Genomic DNA, 20,872 nt, shown 5'->3' on the forward strand with positions numbered 1-20,872 from the left:
CAATTATTTACAGTAATCAGAGAATACAGGGAAATTCTGTAAATTTATTCACAGAGATACTGTAAAAATTAGAATAACCGGCTGGCAACCCTGCTGCCAGTATTTTACAGTAAAATGCACAGGTATATTTTAACAGGGGTAAGACCATGCTTTGCTGTTACAACTAACCCTGAGTCTTGTAGCAAGAACTACTCACCTTACAGCTTATAAGAGCCAAAAACATTAGCACTAACAACTTGCATGAAAATTAGTTTAACTTAAGCAGAAATTGCCATAACAAAATTAAATGAAGTAAAAAAAAAAAAGAAAAAAAAAAGTTACTTTCTTGCATCAAAATATGTTTTTGTCACAAGGACTAAACCAAGCATGTGTGAAGTAATCAGGTGATTGTAACTTTGAAAGTGCAAAGTTAACCCGTGTTACAACCATCCCCGGTCACTTACAAATAATATTTTAGTTTTAAAATATACACACATTCTTATTATGTCAGAAATATCGAAAACGCAAAACGTGTCTTGTCTTGTCACATTCAGTTAAGAAGTATATGAATCAAATGCAAGTTAAAGCATATTCAAAACGATGCAATTTCATAAACAGTTCAGTAGCTTGCATCCCTGTATTAATGTCGATCATTCATATTCCTCTCGTAAACAGTTGTCACATATTAATTGTTTAGCTGCTACTTTCCACACACTCTTTTAGTTGTAAAACAACCGGACGTCATTTGGACGTTGTTTTTTGGGCTAAATCAAGTCGGCCCGTCATGGCCTTCATTTAGCCCAAAAATAGACGTTGAAATTTGGGCTTTGTTTGGTCGGTCTGATTTGGTCCAAATTTAGCCCAAAAATAGACGTTGAAATTTGGGCTTTGTTTGGTCGGTCTGATTTGGTCCTAGTTTAGCCCAAAAATAGACGTTGAAATTTGGGCTTTGTTTGGTCGGTCTGATTTGGTCCAAATTTAGCCCAAAAATAGACGTTGAAATTTGGGCTTTGTTTGGTCGGTCTGATTTGGTCCTAGTTTAGCCCAAAAATAGACGTTGAAATTTGGGCTTTGTTTGGTCGGTCTCATTTGGTCCAAATTTAGTCCAAAAATAGACGTTGAAATTTGGGCTTTGTTTGGTCGGTCTGATTTGGTCCAAATTTAGTCCAAAAATAGACGTTGAAATTTGGGCTTTGTTTGGTCGGTCTGATTTGGTCCAATTTTAGCCCAAAACATATAAAATGTGGCTTTGTTTATTTCGCCCAAGTTTAGTTTATTTATTACGCGCATCTGTTTCGGACCACATCTATCAATATAGCATAAACATAATTAAATTATTACAAATCTATTGTAGCAAGTGAAGAAAAAATATTTCAAAGATAAACGGCACTAGAGTTCGTTTTCCGAATTGGTGCGGTTCGTTTGGGCAGGTGAGAATGCAGCAATCGCACTCGGGTGCGCACCAAAAGCGGACCAAACAAGCGTACCGAGACCTCCTAGGAGAGGTGGTCTCGGTACGCTTTCAAACGAACTCTGGAGCGCTTCGTTTGTGGTGAGAACGTGATCCGACCTCGAACAGACCCAACTGCCAAAGAACTGCGCATTTTTGGACTAAACCAGCTGCCGTAGTCAGCCGCGCTGTGCATTATGTCAATGTTTAGCAACATTAATGCACGCGTTGCCTCCTCCTGAAGTGACTCGCTGCGTGCATTGTATAGGCTAAAACATTATTTTCAAGCCGCATTCTCGCTTCATTCTCAAATGTTATTGTTTGCCTAAGTGGAGTAGACAAACTAATATAATAAACTATGACCAGGGATACAATCAGCCCACAAAGTCATTTCTCCATAGTAAAAAGCGGCGTGTTGTCTGCTGGATTTTCCTCCTCTTTGTTTACTTCCGTCAGTTCTGTTGGAATTTTCCCGCACGTTAATTCTGACAATCAAAGTGCAGTAATGAAAATACGTTCAAGACCCATCTGGCCAACGAGTGATGTGGATGTTGTCACGTGACTGCATTTTGGTTCGTTTCATAAACTGATTCGGACCAGAGCAATCAGTGTGGTGTGAAAAGGAACCAAAACGCCTGAAAAATGCTACAAAGTATAATTTTTCTCCATTGGTCCGGACCAAATGAACCGAACTACAGATGTGAAAGCACCCTTACATGACTTGGCATGGCAGAAATCCAGCAAGCGCTAGTGGTTTATGTCTCGTTGAAAACGTCTCAGGTTACGACTGTAACCCTAGTTCCCTGAGAAGGGAACGAGACGATGCGTCAATGACGCTTTGGGAACGCTTCTGCATGATTGCGTCTGAAGCACTTATGTCAACTAGTCCAATGGCGAGAGTGGGCGTCACGGGCGGGTGACGTGACGACCAGGAAAGGATAAAGGACATCCGGTTTAGAACCGCGCTAGCTTCGAAAGGGCCGAAGCAAAACGATCACAGGGATGTAGGAAGTATGGCAAAGTGACGCATCGTCTCGTTCCCTTCTCAGGGAACTAGGGTTACAGTCGTAACCTGAGACGTTCCCTTTCGAGGGAACTCGCGATGCGTCAATGACGCTTTGGGAACGAGAATACCAAACACGCCATACGAAACAGAACCTGTCTGTGTGAATACTGCACAACTAAGACAAGAGCATTTGAAAACCTGGGGAAGCGCCCAGGTCGAAGTAGCAAAACCTTACGAATGTGAGCGGAGAGGACCAGCCTGCCGCATACCACATCCTACAGGGATATCTACATATATAATAAGGCTTATAAGCCGCCATACTCCTGTCCTGGTCTAAAAGCACCACGGAGGAAACAACCAAAGGTTTCCCCCCCCCCTCAGGGAAATACCACCAAAAGGGACATGGTAGGCACTAAAGCCGCCACGTACACCTTCAGTGTGGAAGGGGATAACCCTGCGGCAAAACGAACCAGCAGTAACTCCAGCACTGTACCAATCGGGCAGTAAACTGGGCCCCACTGTCCAAGACCCGTAAAATGAAGTGAATACCCATCACTTAATACATAAAGTTTCCTCGTGGAGGGAGCTCTGGAGTGAAGTATGGTCTCCACAACCTCAGTTGAGAGAAGTCAATGAGTTGGGCCCCATCAGAGGCCAAACCCACAGGATCCAAATTTCTGGGCTGGGTGAAAAATCACCCAATCCACTTGAGACCGAAGGTCCCTCCTTACTAGATTCTCCAAGGGAGAGCCGTCGAGGAGAGACACCGGGTCCGGGTCCAGAACTCCTGGGAGCAGAGTAATCGGGGAAAGATGTACAGACGTAGCCTCGGCCATGTCCATACCACAACGTCCAGCCCCAAGGGAGCTGGGTGTGTGAGGGAAAACCAAAGTGGACCATGTGTCGTATCCTGAGACGCGAAGAGATCCACTTGTGGCTGGTCATAAACCCCCCAAATGTGCTCCACCACCTCAGTGTGGAGCCTCCATTCCCCGGGCCTCAGCCCCTGCCTCAACAGGATGTCTGCTCCTACATATTTATGTAAGAGACCACCGATGTGTTGTCTGTACGGACAAGCACATGATGGTCCCTCAGGTCTGGGAGGAAAGTCTCAACGCATTGAAGACTGCCATCATCTCCAGGCAATTTATGTGCCAAAAAAGATGATGACTCCTCCCTGGGATGAGCGGCATCCCATTACCGCTCCCCAGCCGGTGAGGGAAGCATCTGTCGAGATAGCAACTCGATGGCAAAGAGCTCCCAACACCGGAACCTGGGAAAAGAACCAGTATTTCCTCCATATAACCAAGGCGCGGAGACACCGCCGCGTGATCTTGATCGTACGAAGTGGGTTTCCCCTCGGGGAGAACCCTCTGGTTCTGAGCCACCACTGCAAAGGTCTCATGTACAGCAGGCCAAAGGGTATCACATTGGACGCTGCTGTCATGAGGCCCAACAGTTTCTCGAACTGTTTCATAATGCGTGACTGCTCAGTGAGATAGGAACCAGTATTTCCTCCATATAACCAAGGCGCGGAGACACCGCCGCGTGATCTTGATCGTACAAAGTGGGTTTCCCCTCGGGGAGAACCCTCTGGTTCTGAGCCACCACTGCAAAGGTCTCATGTACAGCAGGCCAAAGGGTATCACATTGGACGCTGCTGCCATGAGGCCCAACAGTTTCTCGAACTGTTTCACAGTGCGTGACTGACCTAGCTTCAACTCTTTTGTGGCTGTGAGGATAGCAGCTACACGAACGGGCGATAGTGTGGCTCGCATCGTGACTGATTCCCATACCACACCAAGGAAAGTGGTTCTCTGTAATGGAGAAAGCACACTCTTCTTGGCATTGAGTCTCAACCCCAATTTCTTCATCTGAGCGAGGACGACATCTCGATGCCGAACCGCTAACTGCTCTGATTCCGCCAGAATCAGCCAGTCATCGATGTAGTTCAGAACGCGTAGCCCTGCAGCCTGGCGGGGCCAGAGCTGCATCTACGCACTTCGTGAACATGCGAAGTGATAGCTAGACCGAATGGAAGCACCCGATAATGGTATTCTTTGCCCCAAAAAGAAAACCACAGGAACTTCCTTTGTTGAGGAAGGATGGAAGGAAGCGCCTTTTAAATCTATCGTGACAAACCAGTCCTCGGATCTGATTTGAGTCACGATCTGTTTGTGTGAGCATCTTGAACTTGAGTTTCATGACTGCACGATACAACAGACGAAGATCTAAAAAGGGACGCAACCCCCCATCCTTTTTCGGAACAATAAAGTAGCGGCTGTAAAACCCCGATTCTCTGTCGGGCGAGTACACCTCCTCTATAGCTCCATACGCTAATAGAGACTCTACTTCTTGCTCCATTACCAGAGCCTGCTATGGATGTACTAACGCGAGTAGCACCCCGTTGTAACGAGGTGGAGGAGAAAGAAACTAGATTCTGAAACCTCACTCTATTATCTGCAGGACCCATGGAGATATATTCGGCAGATTCTTCCACTCTGTCAGAAAATCTACTAAGGGTACCAGTCCCTCGAGACTGGCCTCTGGTGTTATTGTAACAGCCACTTCGGTGACCTGAAGCATCCTGGCAGGAAACGACCGAACTGACTGTTTTTGAACCCCCCTCAGAGGGTGCGAGTTCGACACAGTGTCGTGGTGACACTGAGCCATGTGCTCGCTGGAGACCGCTGCGCCCCGAGGCACCAAGGGTGGCGGGGTTGGCAGAACGACCTCGGGGTTGCCCTCAGAGGTCTGACACCAGTGGCATCAGGACCTTGGGCGAAGCCTTTTTCACAGAAAACGGTCCTCAGATCCATCTTCTGCTTTAAAGGCTTCTGTAGAGAATGCCATTCTGGTCCCCAATCTTTCTGAGGGGGAGCACAGGAAATGGCACTCTGCCTGTACAAGGAGTTTGTTAATGGCTAGTGCTGCTCCGCCCAGCAGCCCCATTTACGAAGTTATAAACTCCAACTCATTGCACACAGGAGATTGAGAATATTAAATTCCCTTAACCCGATGCTCAGCACATAATTTTACCATATAATTCCTCAAAATTAAATGTAAAAGATCAACCAGACAAGTTACACGGTCTGGATGAAATGCTGAACTTATGCATGAATCTAACTAATGAAAGTCAGATAAGCAAATTTAAATGCAGCCCACTTATTTAATTCCTCAGAATCAAACAGCACAAAATCAACCAGACAAGATAATATAGTCTGCATGAAAGGCTGAATATATATTTAAATACAGCCCACTTATTTAATTCCTCAGAATCAAACAGAAAAAATCAACCAGACAAGATAATATAGTCTGGATGAAAGGCTGAATATATATATATATATTTATATATAGCTTATATATAAAAATAGTTTCAACATACAATAAAATAATCAAAAATTCATAGCTTGCAATAGGCTACACAGTATCTCTTTAATCAATGCATTGCATTTGCATAAGGTCCACTGGATTCGTATTGCAGTCTTTTAAATAAACAGTAGCATGGGGAAACTCCCGATAGTGAACACAGGTCGGTAACGTTCATGAATGAACGTAGCCAGTCCAGTCCACTATTATTATTGCAGACTCGTAATCTACGCGATGCCTCAGCAAACGCGAGATCCGAGCCAAATAATCTTTATGACTTTCTTCCCTCGAGAAGAAAGCCATCGGGAGAAGAGCTAAATTCTCGATAGTGCAAATGTTACACGTCGGGAATTTATGAATGAACACTGTCAGACCCCTTTTACTAGAGCTGACCGTGCATTCTCCACTCTCAAACAAACAACACATGACTCGCGTGTGTCGCGATCCAAAGCTGTTTGCTCCCCATACTCCTGTCCATATATATATTGTGCTTGTGAACATGCATCGATGCTCAGCACCTCTACCTCCTCAGAGATAGACTGCTAAAACACCGGGCTCTCTAACCAGGGCGGTAGAAGCCGCGGCGCGGGCTTCCGATCCCAGAGAGAGAGCGCTGGATCCCCCGGGTAAAGGCAGAGAAAAGGCGGCGCCCGTCTCTAACCCCTCCGCGAGATCCATTTGCGAACCCCGCAATACCAACCTCCGTGCTGCCTCGGCAACACGGGGCCGATACTGCGAGGAACGCGAGCCTGAACACCCTCCTCAAAGAGTGACAAGCGGGAACGGAGCGAGTACGATAGTAACACGCAATGCTCGTCAGCACCCTCGAGCGCTGACAGAACATGCTCCGTTCCAAACAAACAACACATACATCGTGTGTATCCCCACCCGTAGAGACAGAGGGCAGGACGGAACACACGACCTAAGGTTGTTTGTTCGCCATAATATCTATGCTTGAGACACACAACAATAAATAAGACAGACAGTATGACACAGAGCGCTTTGCTGAGGCACAAAAGCTAGCGCGGTTCTAAACCGGATGTCCTTTATCCTTTCCTGGTCGTCACGTCACCCGCCCGTGACGCCCACTCTCGCCATTGGACTAGTTGACATAAGTGCTTCAGACGCAATCATGCAGAAGCGTTCCCAAAGCGTCATTGACGCATCGCGAGTTCCCTCGAAAGGGAACACTTGTGCTGTAGCCTATATTAGTTAACATATCTCTGAACATTTGTTATCATTCACTATGCCTATATTTAATATGCCTAATGGCTATAATGCATCCATAAACACATTAAACATCATCACAGTAGTTTATAACACCAGACCCCAATAAACAACAGCACTTAAATAGCCTATTAATAACTGCATATTACTATGTTAAATATAGGCCTATTGTATTACATTTTGTATATTTGAAATACACTTAAAAATACTTAGAACATGAAGCTTATAATTTAAATTGTTCCTCATGTTACATCTGTAAATTTGTGATAAAATAATGTTCATGCCTTATATCATGTAGTTTTTGCAATTGTTTTTCTATACCACGTTTACCATTTCTAAAGCTATATATTATATTAGGCCTATTATATTATAATAAAATTCATTGTTTTACATTCTCAATGCTTTCGTATGCTCATTCCATTTACAGTTTGACGATGGCCACAGCCCTATCCACTTAATAATGTATCAAGTTTCAGGATATTTTATCTGATTATCAAATAATTAACTCCATCAATTCTAAATTGATGTAAATGCTGCGTGACTTCTATGTGTTTTAATGGGCGCGCGCGCTGAACATTCAAGACGCATTTGAACTGGAGCGGAGGGCGTTACTATGGAAACGGTACGGCAGCTCAACTGACATGCAGCAACTCTCCGTCTCTCACTGTTGTTTTAACTACTTTCAGGTAAGTTTAGTTCCTAAAATTACACAAATAATACAAACAAATGTTTGACACTTTCTTTCATGTAAATGGCTCGCTTCCGTTGAATATTTACTTTATAGAAATGGTTTAGTGTCTTTGAAAAAGTCCGTTAGCCGTTAGCTAACTAACGTTAGAGGTTAGGTAACGTTAACGTAGACTTGAGCTGTATGTTTGAGCTTTTAATCGCATCTTATGTGTAGATGAGAGATTTTGATAGTTTTGTAAAGGTTTTGGTGGTAATTGGTCAATGGATGAATAGAAGTAAGCCAATTTATTTAACCTAAAAGTATGCACTTGCACTATACAGTTAATTCATAGTTTTCACGTGACGTCACACCATCATAGGAACGCCCACCTGGAGGGCAAAATAAGGCTTTCCTCCATTAATTTTGATCAGGTTTGTCTAGTAAAACAGTGCTATTAAGATCAAATTCAATATATACTGCATATTGATGATGCATACTTTGTACAGGTAAGCAGATGAACACAGAACAAATTATTTATAGCATAATAATATTGTTTGTCTTCTTTCTCTTTACAGTATTGTTTGCCATCTAGTCCTGATCACAGAGTCCAACCCCAATTAAGCAGACCTGAGCAGCTAATCCAGGATCACCAGAAACTCTGCAGAACTTGGATCTGGACACCACCAGTGTTGTAAGTTCAGAACATATTGCAGGAGATCCTAAAATTGTCTCTCAATGTCCACTTACATGCAGAGTTTTGCTCCAACCTAGTCCAGCACACCTGAACAAGCTAATCAAGGTGCTAAACTCTGAATGCATATCACTCAGGTCCCTAGCTCAGTAGTTAGTGGTTAAGGGCCGTCTTAATCACAAAATCCTTACAGTGCACTAAAACATTTGCTCCCTAAAAACTCACTATGTATGTTCCCTTATCGGAAGTTCTGAAGCTCAAACCTTTAATCACACGAGACGAGACAGTTCGCTACAAATGACATGTGATAGATGCTTTTAAAACACAAACCAATATATTTCAGCATAAACATACATCGCTAGACAGGTAATGTCTAATCAAGCTGACATTTACAATTTATCTATGACTGAAATCTTGCACGTATATGTAGAGGGAAAACTCAAGTGTATACTTTACATTTTGGTTATTGTTTTATTTCTTAGATGCTGGAGAAAAAACAGCCAGGCTAAAGCATTCAAAGTGGAAGCTTCTGTCGTGGCTCAATAATCCGGGAGTGGAAGGAGCAAAAGAACCAGAAGATCAAAGATCAGGGAGAGATCTACTGGTGCCCCTGAGGGAACTGATTTATCTAATGTGTCAAATTTAACCAAAAATTTAATCACTCACCTTCATGTCATTGCATATCTGTAGGACTTTCGTTCATCATTGAAACACAAATACAGATCTTTTTAATGAAATCTGAGAGCTTTCTGTCCCTCCATTTCACAGTTTATGCAACTAAAACTTTCATGCTTCAGAAAGGTAGTAAAGACATTATTCTAACAATAATCAATATGACTCCAGTGGTTTAACCTCAACTTTATGAATCGATGTGAATGCTTTGTGTGTGCAAAAAAAACATTGCATCTTTATTCACAAAATATATATCTCTGAAACGTGTTTACGGAGCACCACGATTCATCAGTGTTGTGTTGGTGTGAGAGCCGGCCATCTCATGGTGCAACATGCGTCGGAGATACATAATTTGTGAATAAAGATGAAATTGTTTATTTGTGCACACAAGGCATCGGTTAAAAATATCTTAATTTGTCTTCTCCACAAAAGTCTTAAGGGTTTGGAGCGACATGAGGGTATTTACATTTTTGTGTGAACTATCTCTTTAATGTTTTCTAATGTGGTTATAATTGGTCATTGTTCTGTTATATAAACATTTATTGTTTTGAAAAAAATGTTTATACTGAAATTTTTTTATCTTTTCTGTATAAATTTAAAGATTTTATTAATTTAATCAAAAGTCACAGTAAAAACGTTTCAATTGTTAAAAAAATGTTTCAAATAAATGCTGCTCTTTTGAAAGTTATATTCAAAGTATACTGAAAACTATCATAGTTTCCACAAAAATGTGAAGCCGTACAACTGATAATAATCATAAATGTTTCTTGAGAATCAAATCATCATATTAGAATAATTTCTGAAGGATCATGTGACACTGAAGACTGGAGTAATGCTGAAAATTCAGCTTTGATCACAGGAATAAATTACATAATTTTGTACATACTATATATTTACATGTATATTTATTTATGTATTAATTCATAGAAAAGTTATTTTTATTGTAGTAATATTTCACAATATAAGTTGTGAAATTTCAGGGTATGTTTGATCAAATGCAGGCTTAAGATGTGATCAGGAAAGTGTTTCTTTTTACGTGAAAGATGTATTTGATAAATGAGTCAATAAATGGTTTGTTACTATTTTGTGAATTGTCTTATTTTTTTACAGTAATTATGAAAATAAAATCTAATGAATTCACGGTTGAAATTAGGCCTGAAAAATACGTCTTTTCAACTCACTTTACAACCGTATTAAGACGCGAATAGGACGTCCTTTTATGGGCGTCTTTTCAACGACCTGAAAAAGACGGCTTTTCACCTTTCACTTTTCAACCAAATTTTAACGTTGTTTAGACGTCTGGCAATGTCGTCTTTTCTACGTCTTTTCAACGAGTTTTTGTTAGGTGGGTTAAACCTGCCTTCTATGTTTGGTTAGTAGCCTATCTGTGCAGTTATGTATGACATCACTTTGTATGCCAACATGCGGAATCGAGTTAGCAAATTTTGCTTTTCCGGTTTCATCGTCCTGAAGTCAATGATTTTTTTATGGGTTTAGGTTAAATGGCTGAAATAAGATCTGTGCGGAACAAGCCATTGTCACGTTTTATACACCCCCCAAAAGCCTCATTCACTACGTTAGTCCACTTATACTGTTCACTTGAAGGAGAGGATGAAACCAGTGAGAGAATACGGACAGCCGTTGAGCGTAACGTTAGGCTACATCGGTAGTACTGCAGTAACATCCACTGGTTTCGGGTATCACCAAATGGCTGTCCCTTCAAATAAGATGCATTAAAGCAGGCGTGTAGCCTACATTGTGATTGGCTAATGTGTGACGTGTGCTTAACTGCTAGCCAATGATTGCGGGTTTCCTTTTTTCGAACAAACGAAGGGTTTCCCGCTCAAGGTGGCGCTTTTTTCTTTTTTACAACTTTGCTTGCGCATTATACATGGCATCATCATACTCGCATTTACTTATTCTTAAATATTCATATTATTATAAAAGCATTGCAATCAAAAAAGGATCAAGAATGATATCAATCTAATATTATGTTCATAATTCGCAGTTTTTGCACTTTGTTCCAGCTGCTGTTGTATTTGTAATTATCCACACGGGGTAACGTTAATTTAATATTATGACCGTTTTGGCGAATAATTTTCTTGATCAACCACAACCCAAGTTTATGCTTATATATTAAAACAGACAAAAGTGCTCTATACGAGATGAAATAGGTGGCTCTTAAAAGAGCCTTTTGGTATTGAGGAAACCGACTTCAGTCCGTTTATTTAGATTTGGTCGCCTTTTCGGTCTTCTTGGGCAGCAGGACGGCCTGGATGTTGGGCAGCACGCCGCCCTGAGCGATGGTCACTCTGCCAAGAAGTTTGTTCAACTCCTCGTCATTGCGCACTGCCAGCTGCAGGTGACGAGGAATGATGCGGGTCTTCTTGTTGTCCCGAGCGGCGTTTCCAGCCAACTCCAGGATCTCAGCGGTAAGATATTCGAGCACAGCCGCCAGATAAACAGGAGCACCGGCACCGACGCGCTGGGCGTAGTTGCCTTTGCGGAGAAGCCTGTGAACACGGCCGACGGGGAACTGCAGTCCTGCCCTGGATGAGCGAGTCTTGGCTTTCGCTCTTGTTTTGCCACCGGTTTTGCCTCTGCCGCTCATTATTGGATGTAATTTCTACTACCTCCTGAATCGAAGTTTACAGAAAGAAGAATGAATGGCAATTCTTTCCTCTACAAACTGTCTTTAAACGAGAGTGCCCCTTGCCCATTGGTTCAGAGTCCGTAAAGATTCAAACCAATCACTGATCGTCTCTCCAAAGCCCAATCCAATTTGTGGCGGGAACCTATGCTAAGCCACGCCCCCTTCACTCACTCGGACAAACAGTCAACATTCGGTGACCCGCGTTATGGCAGCTGTCACAGTAGGAGACATTTCACAGGAGGCAATTGATGGTTTTTGGAGACAGAAAGATTATATGTCATCTCGAAGTCACCAAAAGGGCCCATTGAAGGCTGTGGGCTCATTCGCTCATCCATGACAGCTTTGGGTTAATGATAAGCCCTGATGCTGCAACATTGAGGTCTGCATGGAGACCCTGCATCGCCATCAGGTGCAGCTCACAGTGTTCTCATTTTCTAGAACCCATCTGATGAAAAAAAATATATATATATTACTTTGAATATTTTGGAGTACAATTCATAGCTTTAAATAATAATATATATATCAGGGCTGGACATTTTTGCAATTGCATTAAGATTTGCAATATAAGAGGAAACTATCATATTTACATAATCATTCTCATTTGAATTGAAAACATATTTAAATAGTGATGTTTGCAAGGATCTGTAGGCTACCAAACAAATATGTTTTCTTAAGTATGAAGAACATGATGTGTAGGCCAGGACATCTCTGCAGCACAACAATATAGGCTATCTGATGCTTCAGATGAAAACTGGCAAGAGCGAGGATAGCAAACTCTCTTAATCAAAGATGAAGATTTTTCTGTCCTGTCTGCCTCATGGAATGACGATGCAGTAACTCTTTCTGCTCTCTGATCGAAACCACACTCTTGACTTTTTCTGTTCCCTGGTCTTTTCCTCAACTAAAAAAAAAACACTTTTGAAAAAGATTTAAACTAAAAGAGCTGTAAGCGTGTCTTAATGTATTAGGTGATGTTTATATATATTAAGAATTTGACTTTCTCATAATAATAATAGCTCTATTTGTGTAGCACTTTTCAAAATCATAATGTAAAATTATTGACAAATACTTTTTTTCAGTAGAAAAAATGCTAAACTTTGACAAAAAAGTCATTTTTATTGTTAGAATTGTGATTTCATAATATTTAGATATGAATCCAACTGGAAAAACTTGTGAAAATATATCTTTCAGTTAGTCAAATTGCAAATGGCGTATAGTGGAGCTCTAGCCGCCTAGTGGCTAAAATTATTATTTTTTACTTTTAAAACTACATTTTTCAAAATATGGGCAAACATTTTACACTAAACCATGTAAAATCATCCATATTATCCCCATAAATTAAATTAAAAAATGTGGGTCTTTTATAAAGTGAATTTTACATACAATTTTTGTATAAAAACCTATTTAAAATCTTTTTTTCTTTTTTTTTTATACATTTAAAATATATCATAAATCCTCCAAAAACTGCACAAATGTGAAGTAAAAACATTAATAAACAGAGTAAAATTACATTTGTAAAAAAAAAAAAAAAACTAGTATTCTGTTACAAAATGACATGTTATTGTCTGGGGTCCCTGCATGGAGACCCCAAAGATAGTGTCACCCCAAATGAAGACATCAGAGGTTTATTACTGGTTACGGGGAAGAGGCTTGTCACCATCCACAGTAAGTTTAAAAACATATCGCTGAAGAAACATCAGGGTGTTCTTCAAGTGAGACAAAACATCATACAATGCAGCAGGAACCCCTTCATCCAGATCCATCTACTCTGATGACTGACGTGACTTTTCTTGTAAGTCGATTTTTCCAGTCAGTGGCTTCCTACTTGAACAGTTGGTCAAGATGGTTCACTCTAAAATCTCAGTCAAATTGTATGATCACATGTGAGTTAACTGATGGAGAGAACAAATATTATTCACCCTATTTGTATATGGGCAATAAATATATTTCAAGAATGATAAAATGCATTTATGATAGACATTCAGGTCATTGATAGAGAAACATGTGCACCTCCCCACAATGAAGCTCTTTCATTCTTTCAAAGATTCTCTTTGAACAAGGCTGGCAACATGAGAAGTGCAATCAATTCCGGAAACAAAATATATCACGATATTGACATGATATTACCTCTCTGGGCCTTGAAAGCGGTAGTAGCATATGATGTCAATGGAGGAACAGAAAGCTATCAGACTTCATTAAAAATATCTTAATTTGCGTTACGAATATGAACGAAAGTCAAGTTTGGAACGACATGAGGGTGAGTAATCAATAACAGAATTATCATTTTGTGAACTATCACTTTAAGAGCAAATGCATTCTTCTCAGGAGAGTTTTTTGAATTTGTAAGTTTTTGGGCTGTTCTTATGACTAAATTTGTTCATGAATTGGTTTAAAATTCTGTAATATGAACATTTTATGTATAAATGTTACTGCAGGTTTGGTAAAAGCCGAGTTTGTGATGAAAACTGAAAGTTCAATCTGCAAGAATATTGAAATGTTATTTCAAGAATTACAATTGAACAATTAAAAAACGAAATAAAAAAAGTTCCACCGTTGTCATCGTTGCTTTTTTTGTTATTTACTGAGACCTGTTGAAATACAGTAATTTATCATTTGTACAGTTTTACATTAAATAGAAAAAGTGGACAATGGATTACACACACACACACACACACACACACACACACACACACACACACACACACACACACACACACACACACACACACACACACACACACACACACACACACACACACACAGGCATACAGTATGTGGTTTATGAGGTCAATGTGACTTTTTAGTGGTTTACGGGGACACACCTTTCCCAACATCCAATCGACATGAAAGTCATGTCAAAAATTTACATTTGATCTACAAAAGACAAACCATGCTTCAAAATAGCAATTTCACTTTTACAACACACAAATAATAATTATGTGACATTTCACAGGCTTATGGGGTCTGGGCCAAATTGGTGGTTTATGAGGTCTCTCTACACACAACACACAAACCTAGCCTCATCCTGGTTTAAGGGGACTGACAAACATTACAAGGTCTATACCTGCAACATCAGTTTTCTATAATTAAAGTAGAGTCTTCATGACAATAGCACAGCTCAATTTCACAAGCGGTCAAATGTTTTTGTTGCTTTTTAAACAAGTCTCTTCTGCGCACCAAGGCAGCAGTAAGTATTATTATTATTATTGTAAGAAGTATTATTTCAATTTAAAATAGTATTTTATATGCATATTTTGTAAAATGTAATTGTTTGCTGTGATTGAAGCTGAATTTTCAGCATTTTCTTGAAATAAATTCTTTAGTAACATAATTCATGTCTTTACTGTCACAATTTGAATAAAAGTATTTATAAAAAATAAATATATATATTTTTAATGGTAGCCTACTTTTGAATAGTAATATATTATGGTTTCCACAAAAATATGACAACTGGAGTAATGATCAAATTGACAATAATGCAATAATGATAATCTTGGATATTTGAGAAAACAGAACATTCTGAACAGAATTTTGGATCAGTAGGCCGTTTGAAATGTAAAAATACATTTGCAGATATTTAAAAATTGATTTAACAAAGTATCAACAGATGTTGAATGCTAGACATACTGAAAAATGAGGCTATGAACTGAAAAAGTTTAGTGCTTTAAATAATGAATTAATAATAATTTAAAATATACAAATATGAAAGGTTAGGACTGTGTTAATGAGTGAGCATTTGATTGTTTAGTTCAACTTATTAATTCAGATGACTGATTCATTAAAGAACAAAGGTGCCTGTCTTTATGAATGGATCACAGGTTTATTGAGTGAATAAGATCCATGTCAAATCTGCAATCGTGCTAATATTCAGGGAAAAAACACTACTGGCCGTCTCACGTTGCTTAACTAGGCTACATCATAAACTATAAATGTAGAAAACATTTTTACAGCAGTGTTTGTTCTTTATGTTTCTTTGTCTGTACTAGTTTCTTCTGATTTCTCCACGAGATTCTCTCACCTCAACTGGTGTGGTTGTTACTGTCAATACATTATTCATGATCAACTGAGGAGTTCAGGTTTTTGTATTTATGTGTTTGTTTTTCTTTATTGAATTGCTGATTGTTTATTTTTCTTGGTGTTTAACAGCATCAGCAGGAGAGTAAAAACGTTCAATGAAAAATAAATTTTTTGAAATAGGTAAAAACATTGTCATTCAGTGACAGGAGTTAAAAAGAACAGTCACTCAGTGAGTTTAAAAAATCATTACTTGTAAAAACAACAATAACATTACATTCTAGTGCTGTCAAACGATTAATCACATCCAAAATAAAAGTTTTTGTTTACATAATATATGAATGAGTGTGTACTGTGTATATTTATGTATATATAAATACAAACACATGAATGTATATATTTAAGAAAAATATGCTGTTTATATATTTAATATAATATTTAATGTAATGATAAAAATATGTTAATGTACATGCAATTTTTAAAATATATGTATCTATATTTATATGTACATAAATAAATAAACATCGTACACATACATATAGTATGTAAACAAAAATTGATTTTGGATGTGATTAATCGCAATTAATCACTTGACAGGGAAGGGATAGTAGATGCAGGCAGATGGAACTGTGGAGGCACAGATGGATGTTGCTTGATGTTGCTGACCCAGAGCGCTACCAGGGCCCGGTTTTTCAAAAGTAATCCACTAGGATTTTGGATAACGGATTGGATCAAATCTTGAAAATGGGTTTTTCAAAAGAAAAAACGGATTACATAATCGGATTAGATCACGTAATCCAATCTTGGTTTTGATCCGGATCAAACCTTTAGTTTGGGTTTTTCAGAACTTTTTTGTAGGATTTGGATCACTTTGATCCCAAAAATCTGGATTAAACTGATCCCATCAGAACGGTGGATTCAGCGTGGATTTCATGCCCAAAATGTAATAAAAACTTAAAAAATGTATCAAATAATACTATATTTGGATCATGCAGTATCTTACAAGATATCCTATTTATTCATAAGGTTTTAATTTTATTTGTTCATTCGTCAGGCTACAGTGATTAGGTAGGCTTTAACGTATTCAGCCTTTCAGTATAGGCCTACAGCAAAGTAGAAAGAGTTTGGCCTCACAAAATAATCCCCCAAACAGCTGTCAAAATTGACCAAAAACAATAAATTTTATTCTGTCACTAATTGATATATATATATATATATATATATATATATATATATATATATATATATATATATATTCATCACAATCGAAAACATTTTTGTTTTTAGAATATTTATTAGTGATGCATGCAATGATTACAGAATAACCAAAAAAATGCAAAGAATGGCAATCACTGATTTTTGAAATCCAAAACAAATCCAAATCAGAAATAGTGTCTAACTATTGCGTCCCTTGTTGCACGTCCTGTTTGCTCGTTCTGGCAGAATGCAGGAGGTTGGTTAGGGTCTCCAAGGGGCTCAGGTGCATCATTGTCAGCACAGAGAGGGACATTGCACTTATAGCGATGTTGTGCAGGACAATACAGGCAAGGGTTGTGTTGCATGCTTTCTGTGGTTCCGCTCTCAGGTAGTTAAGACATGCAAAGCTACCTCTTAAGAACTCCATTAAGTCTTTTTTTTTTTTATTCAATAGATCTATATTTTAAACTTGTTATAAATATCCTCAATGTACAGTGTTTGTGTTGTCTCAGATGAGCGGAGCTGGAAGAGGATGGGGTGGGGTTTTTCTTTATTTTTCGTTTTTTTTGTGTAATCTAACTGAATTAGCTGAATCTAGCTTAATTAGCTGAATCTAGCTGAATTAGCTGAATCTAGCTGAATTAGCTGAATCTAGCTGAATCTTAGCTGAATTAGCTGAATCTAGCTGAATCTTAGCTGAATCTAGCTGAATCTTAGCTGAATCTAGCTGAATCTAGCTGAATCTTAGCTGAATCTTAGCTGAATCTAGCTGAATTAGCTGAATCTAGCTGAATCTTAGCTGAATCTAGCTGAATCTTAGCTGAATCTAGCTGAATCTAGCTGAATCTTAGCTGAATCTAGCGGAATCTTAGCTGAATCTAGCTGAATTAGCTGAATCTAGCTGAATCTTAGCTGAATCTAGCTGAATTAGCTGAATCTAGCTGAATTAGCTGAATTAGCTGAATCTTAGCTGAATCTTAGCTGAATCTAGCTGAATTAGCTGAATCTAGCTGAATCTAGCTGAATTAGCTGAATCTATCTGAATCTAGCTGAATTAGCTGAATCTAGCTGAATCTAGCTGAATTAGCTGAATCTAACTGAATTAGCTGAATCTAGCTTAATTAGCTGAATCTAGCTGAATTAGCTGAATCTAGCTGAATTAGCTGAATCTAGCTGAATCTAGCTGAATCTTAGCTGAATCTAGCTGAATTAGCTGAATCTAGCTAAATCTAGCTGAATTAGCTGAATCTAGCTGAATCTAGCTGAATTAGCTGAATTAGCTGAATCTAGCTGAATTAGCTTAATCTAGCTGATTCTAGCTGAATTAGCTGAATCTAGCTGAGTTAGCTGAATCTACCTGAATTAGCTGAATCTACCTGAATTAGCTGAATTAGCTGAATCTAGCTGAATCTAGCTGAATTAGCTTAATCTAGCTGATTCTAGCTGAGTTAGCTGAATCTACCTGAATTAGCTGAATCTTAGCTGATTCTAGCTGAATTAGCTGAGTTAGCTGAATCAAGAATCTTAGCTGAATCTAGCTGAATCTATAACTGAATTAGCTGAATCTAGCTGAATTAGCTGAATCTAGCTGAATCTAGCTGAATTAGCTGAATCTAGCTGAATTAGCTGAATTAGCTGAATCTAGCTGAATCTAGCTGAATCTACCTGAATTAGCTGAATTAGCTGAATCTAGCTGAATCTAGCTGAATTAGCTGAATCTAGCTGAATCTTAGCTGAATCTAGCTGAATTAGCTGAATTAGCTGAATCTTAGCTGAATCTAGCTGAATTAGCTGAATTAGCTGAATTAGCTGAATCTAGCTGAATCTTAGCTGAATCTAGCTGAATCTAGCTGAATTAGCTGAATCTAGCTGAATTAGCTGAATTAGCTGAATCTAGCTGAATTAGCTGAATCTAGCTGAATCTTAGCTGAATCTAGTGGCTAACAGCGACATCTAGGGCCAGTTGTTCAAAACATTTAATCTGGATCAAAATTATCCGGATTTGGAAATCCCATTTTTTCCTATCCAGGATCAGGTAATCCGTCTTACTTTTATGCCGGTTTTTCAAAGCAACATTGTACTGGATCACCCTGATCCAGATACACAGTTTTCAAGATTACCAAATACGGATTACCAGTGCTCTAAATGGGACAACATATCACAATGTGGGCTACCAGCTATGTAAAGAACAGGTAGAAGAGCCAACATGGGGTCACTGTAAGTCTTATTTTGAGACAAAACACAAAAATAACATAAACATCCACTTCTATTCATAATTTATTTTATGACCCACATCTGAACCACAACAAAATAAACAACAAACATACATTAACAAATACATTGTGGACATTTTGAAAACGTCTTAAAAAAAATAAATGGCTAAATATCCAATAGTTAACAAAATAAAGAATGTTCAGGGTTCTTCTTCATCTGAGGAGGAGAGACCAGCATTTCCAAGCCCCGCTTTTAGGAGGCGGATCTGAAGTTTCACTTTGGTTTGCTGTAGTTTGGTCAGCTTGATTTGTTCCTCTGCCAGGAGTATCTGTGCTTCTGCTCTTTCAGTTTCTCGATTTAAGAAGTGATTCATAGGCATCATAATTTTTATTCGGCAAAGGACGCTTCAAGCCTCTTTTCTGAGCTCCTGTGACTGCTGGCTCTACCAGTGAGGATCCAGGTTGTTCTTCAATCATAGGGCTGAGATCCAGAATGAATGTTTCCTCTGCATTAGGAGGAACTGGCTCACTTTCCTCTACAATTGTAGGCTCACCATCCCCTACAACACATTGAATCCCATGCAGAGCTTTAGAGTTCTCACCTCCAATAATGTCCAGAACCGCATCTGTGTATTCACCTTTCTTAAAGGGTTTGTTGCCTGTTTGGGTGTTTTTTGCCTCAGCAAGGTCCTTCGTTGCTCTGGCCCTCAGATTCTTCCATCTAAATTTCACTTGCTCCAAGGTCCTCTTCTGGCCAGACCCCATTGCATTTACATTCTGGGTGATTTCAACCCAAATCTCTTTCTTCCTTTTGTTAGTCACCATTCCACCTGCAACAGAGCTTCCTACTATTGAGGCATAATGGCACTTAACACCCTCCAGCAGTGCATGGGTTTCTGCAACAGTAAAATTAGGTCCTTTTGAGTCCATGGTTTCACCGCACGCTTCAACACTGCTCATTGCAAAACAAGATGTGCAATTGAGCGTTTAAAAGGAGTTCTGAAGAGACGCTTTGCATGCCTTAACTACTTGCAAGTGGAACCACAAGGAGCATGCAACATAATACTTGCGTGTATCGTCCTGCACAACATCGCTACCAGGCGCAATGTCCCTCTCTGTGATGATGTTTATGATGCACCTGAGCCTGTTGAAGAACCAGACCAACCTCTGGTGGTCTGTCAGAATCAGGGACTGACTGGACGTATAATAAGGGATGCAATTGTTAGACATTATTTTTGACAGGCTCATCTCTGATGATTGTTTCTTTGAAATTAATATACGGTGATGAATGACCGAAAAACGAATATATTATTTTTGTTTATTGAAATCTGTTTGGGGGATTATTTCATGGGGACAAGATCATATTTATTTTACTTTTACTTTACTATACTGAATAGCTTAATTGTTTACTTTATCACTGCTACAATGGTTACACAAGTCAAGTGCAAAATATAAATAAAAGTATATACACTAAATGATACAAATGTATTATTTGACCAATTTTAAAGTTTTACTACATTTTCTTCCTGAAATCCACCTTGAAATCCTACCCCCTGTTGGGATCAGGATAATCCTGTTTTTTTGGATCAAAGTTATCCAAATCCCACTGACCAGTTTTGAACAACACAAACTGATGGTTTGATCCAGATTAAAACTAGGATTGGATTCCCTGATCTAATCTGATTTCAGATTCCTTCTTTCCATTTTGAACAACCCATTTTCAAGATTTGA

General features: G+C 39.1%; 1 protein-coding gene and 1 long non-coding RNA gene across 2 annotated transcripts; one reads left to right on the forward strand and one right to left on the reverse strand.

The window, feature by feature from the left end:
* The first annotated feature begins 7,587 nt into the window (after positions 1–7,587).
* LOC306992395 lies at positions 7,588–10,145 on the forward strand. Its single transcript, XR_013796273.1, has 3 exons — positions 7,588–7,717; positions 8,277–8,392; positions 8,875–10,145. It is a non-coding gene; the product is annotated as an uncharacterized lncRNA (long non-coding RNA).
* Positions 10,146–11,206: 1,061 nt separating this feature from the next.
* Positions 11,207–11,705, reverse strand: LOC306994740 (histone H2A-like). Its single transcript, XM_079605526.1, has one exon. It carries the CDS (start codon positions 11,673–11,675, stop codon positions 11,289–11,291), a length of 387 nt encoding a protein of 128 aa, XP_079461652.1. The 5' UTR covers positions 11,676–11,705; the 3' UTR covers positions 11,207–11,288.
* Positions 11,706–20,872: the final 9,167 nt, after the last annotated feature.

The sequence above is a fragment of the Phoxinus phoxinus genome (genome assembly GCF_949152265.1).
Source record: "Phoxinus phoxinus genome assembly, chromosome: 2".
Taxonomy (NCBI): Eukaryota; Metazoa; Chordata; class Actinopteri; order Cypriniformes; family Leuciscidae; genus Phoxinus; species Phoxinus phoxinus.

What these genes read in the sequence shown, in the direction of transcription:
- LOC306994740 (XM_079605526.1), bottom strand. Translation starts at nt 11,675, where the DNA reads ATGAGCGGCAGAGGCAAAACCGGTGGCAAAACAAGAGCGAAAGCCAAG.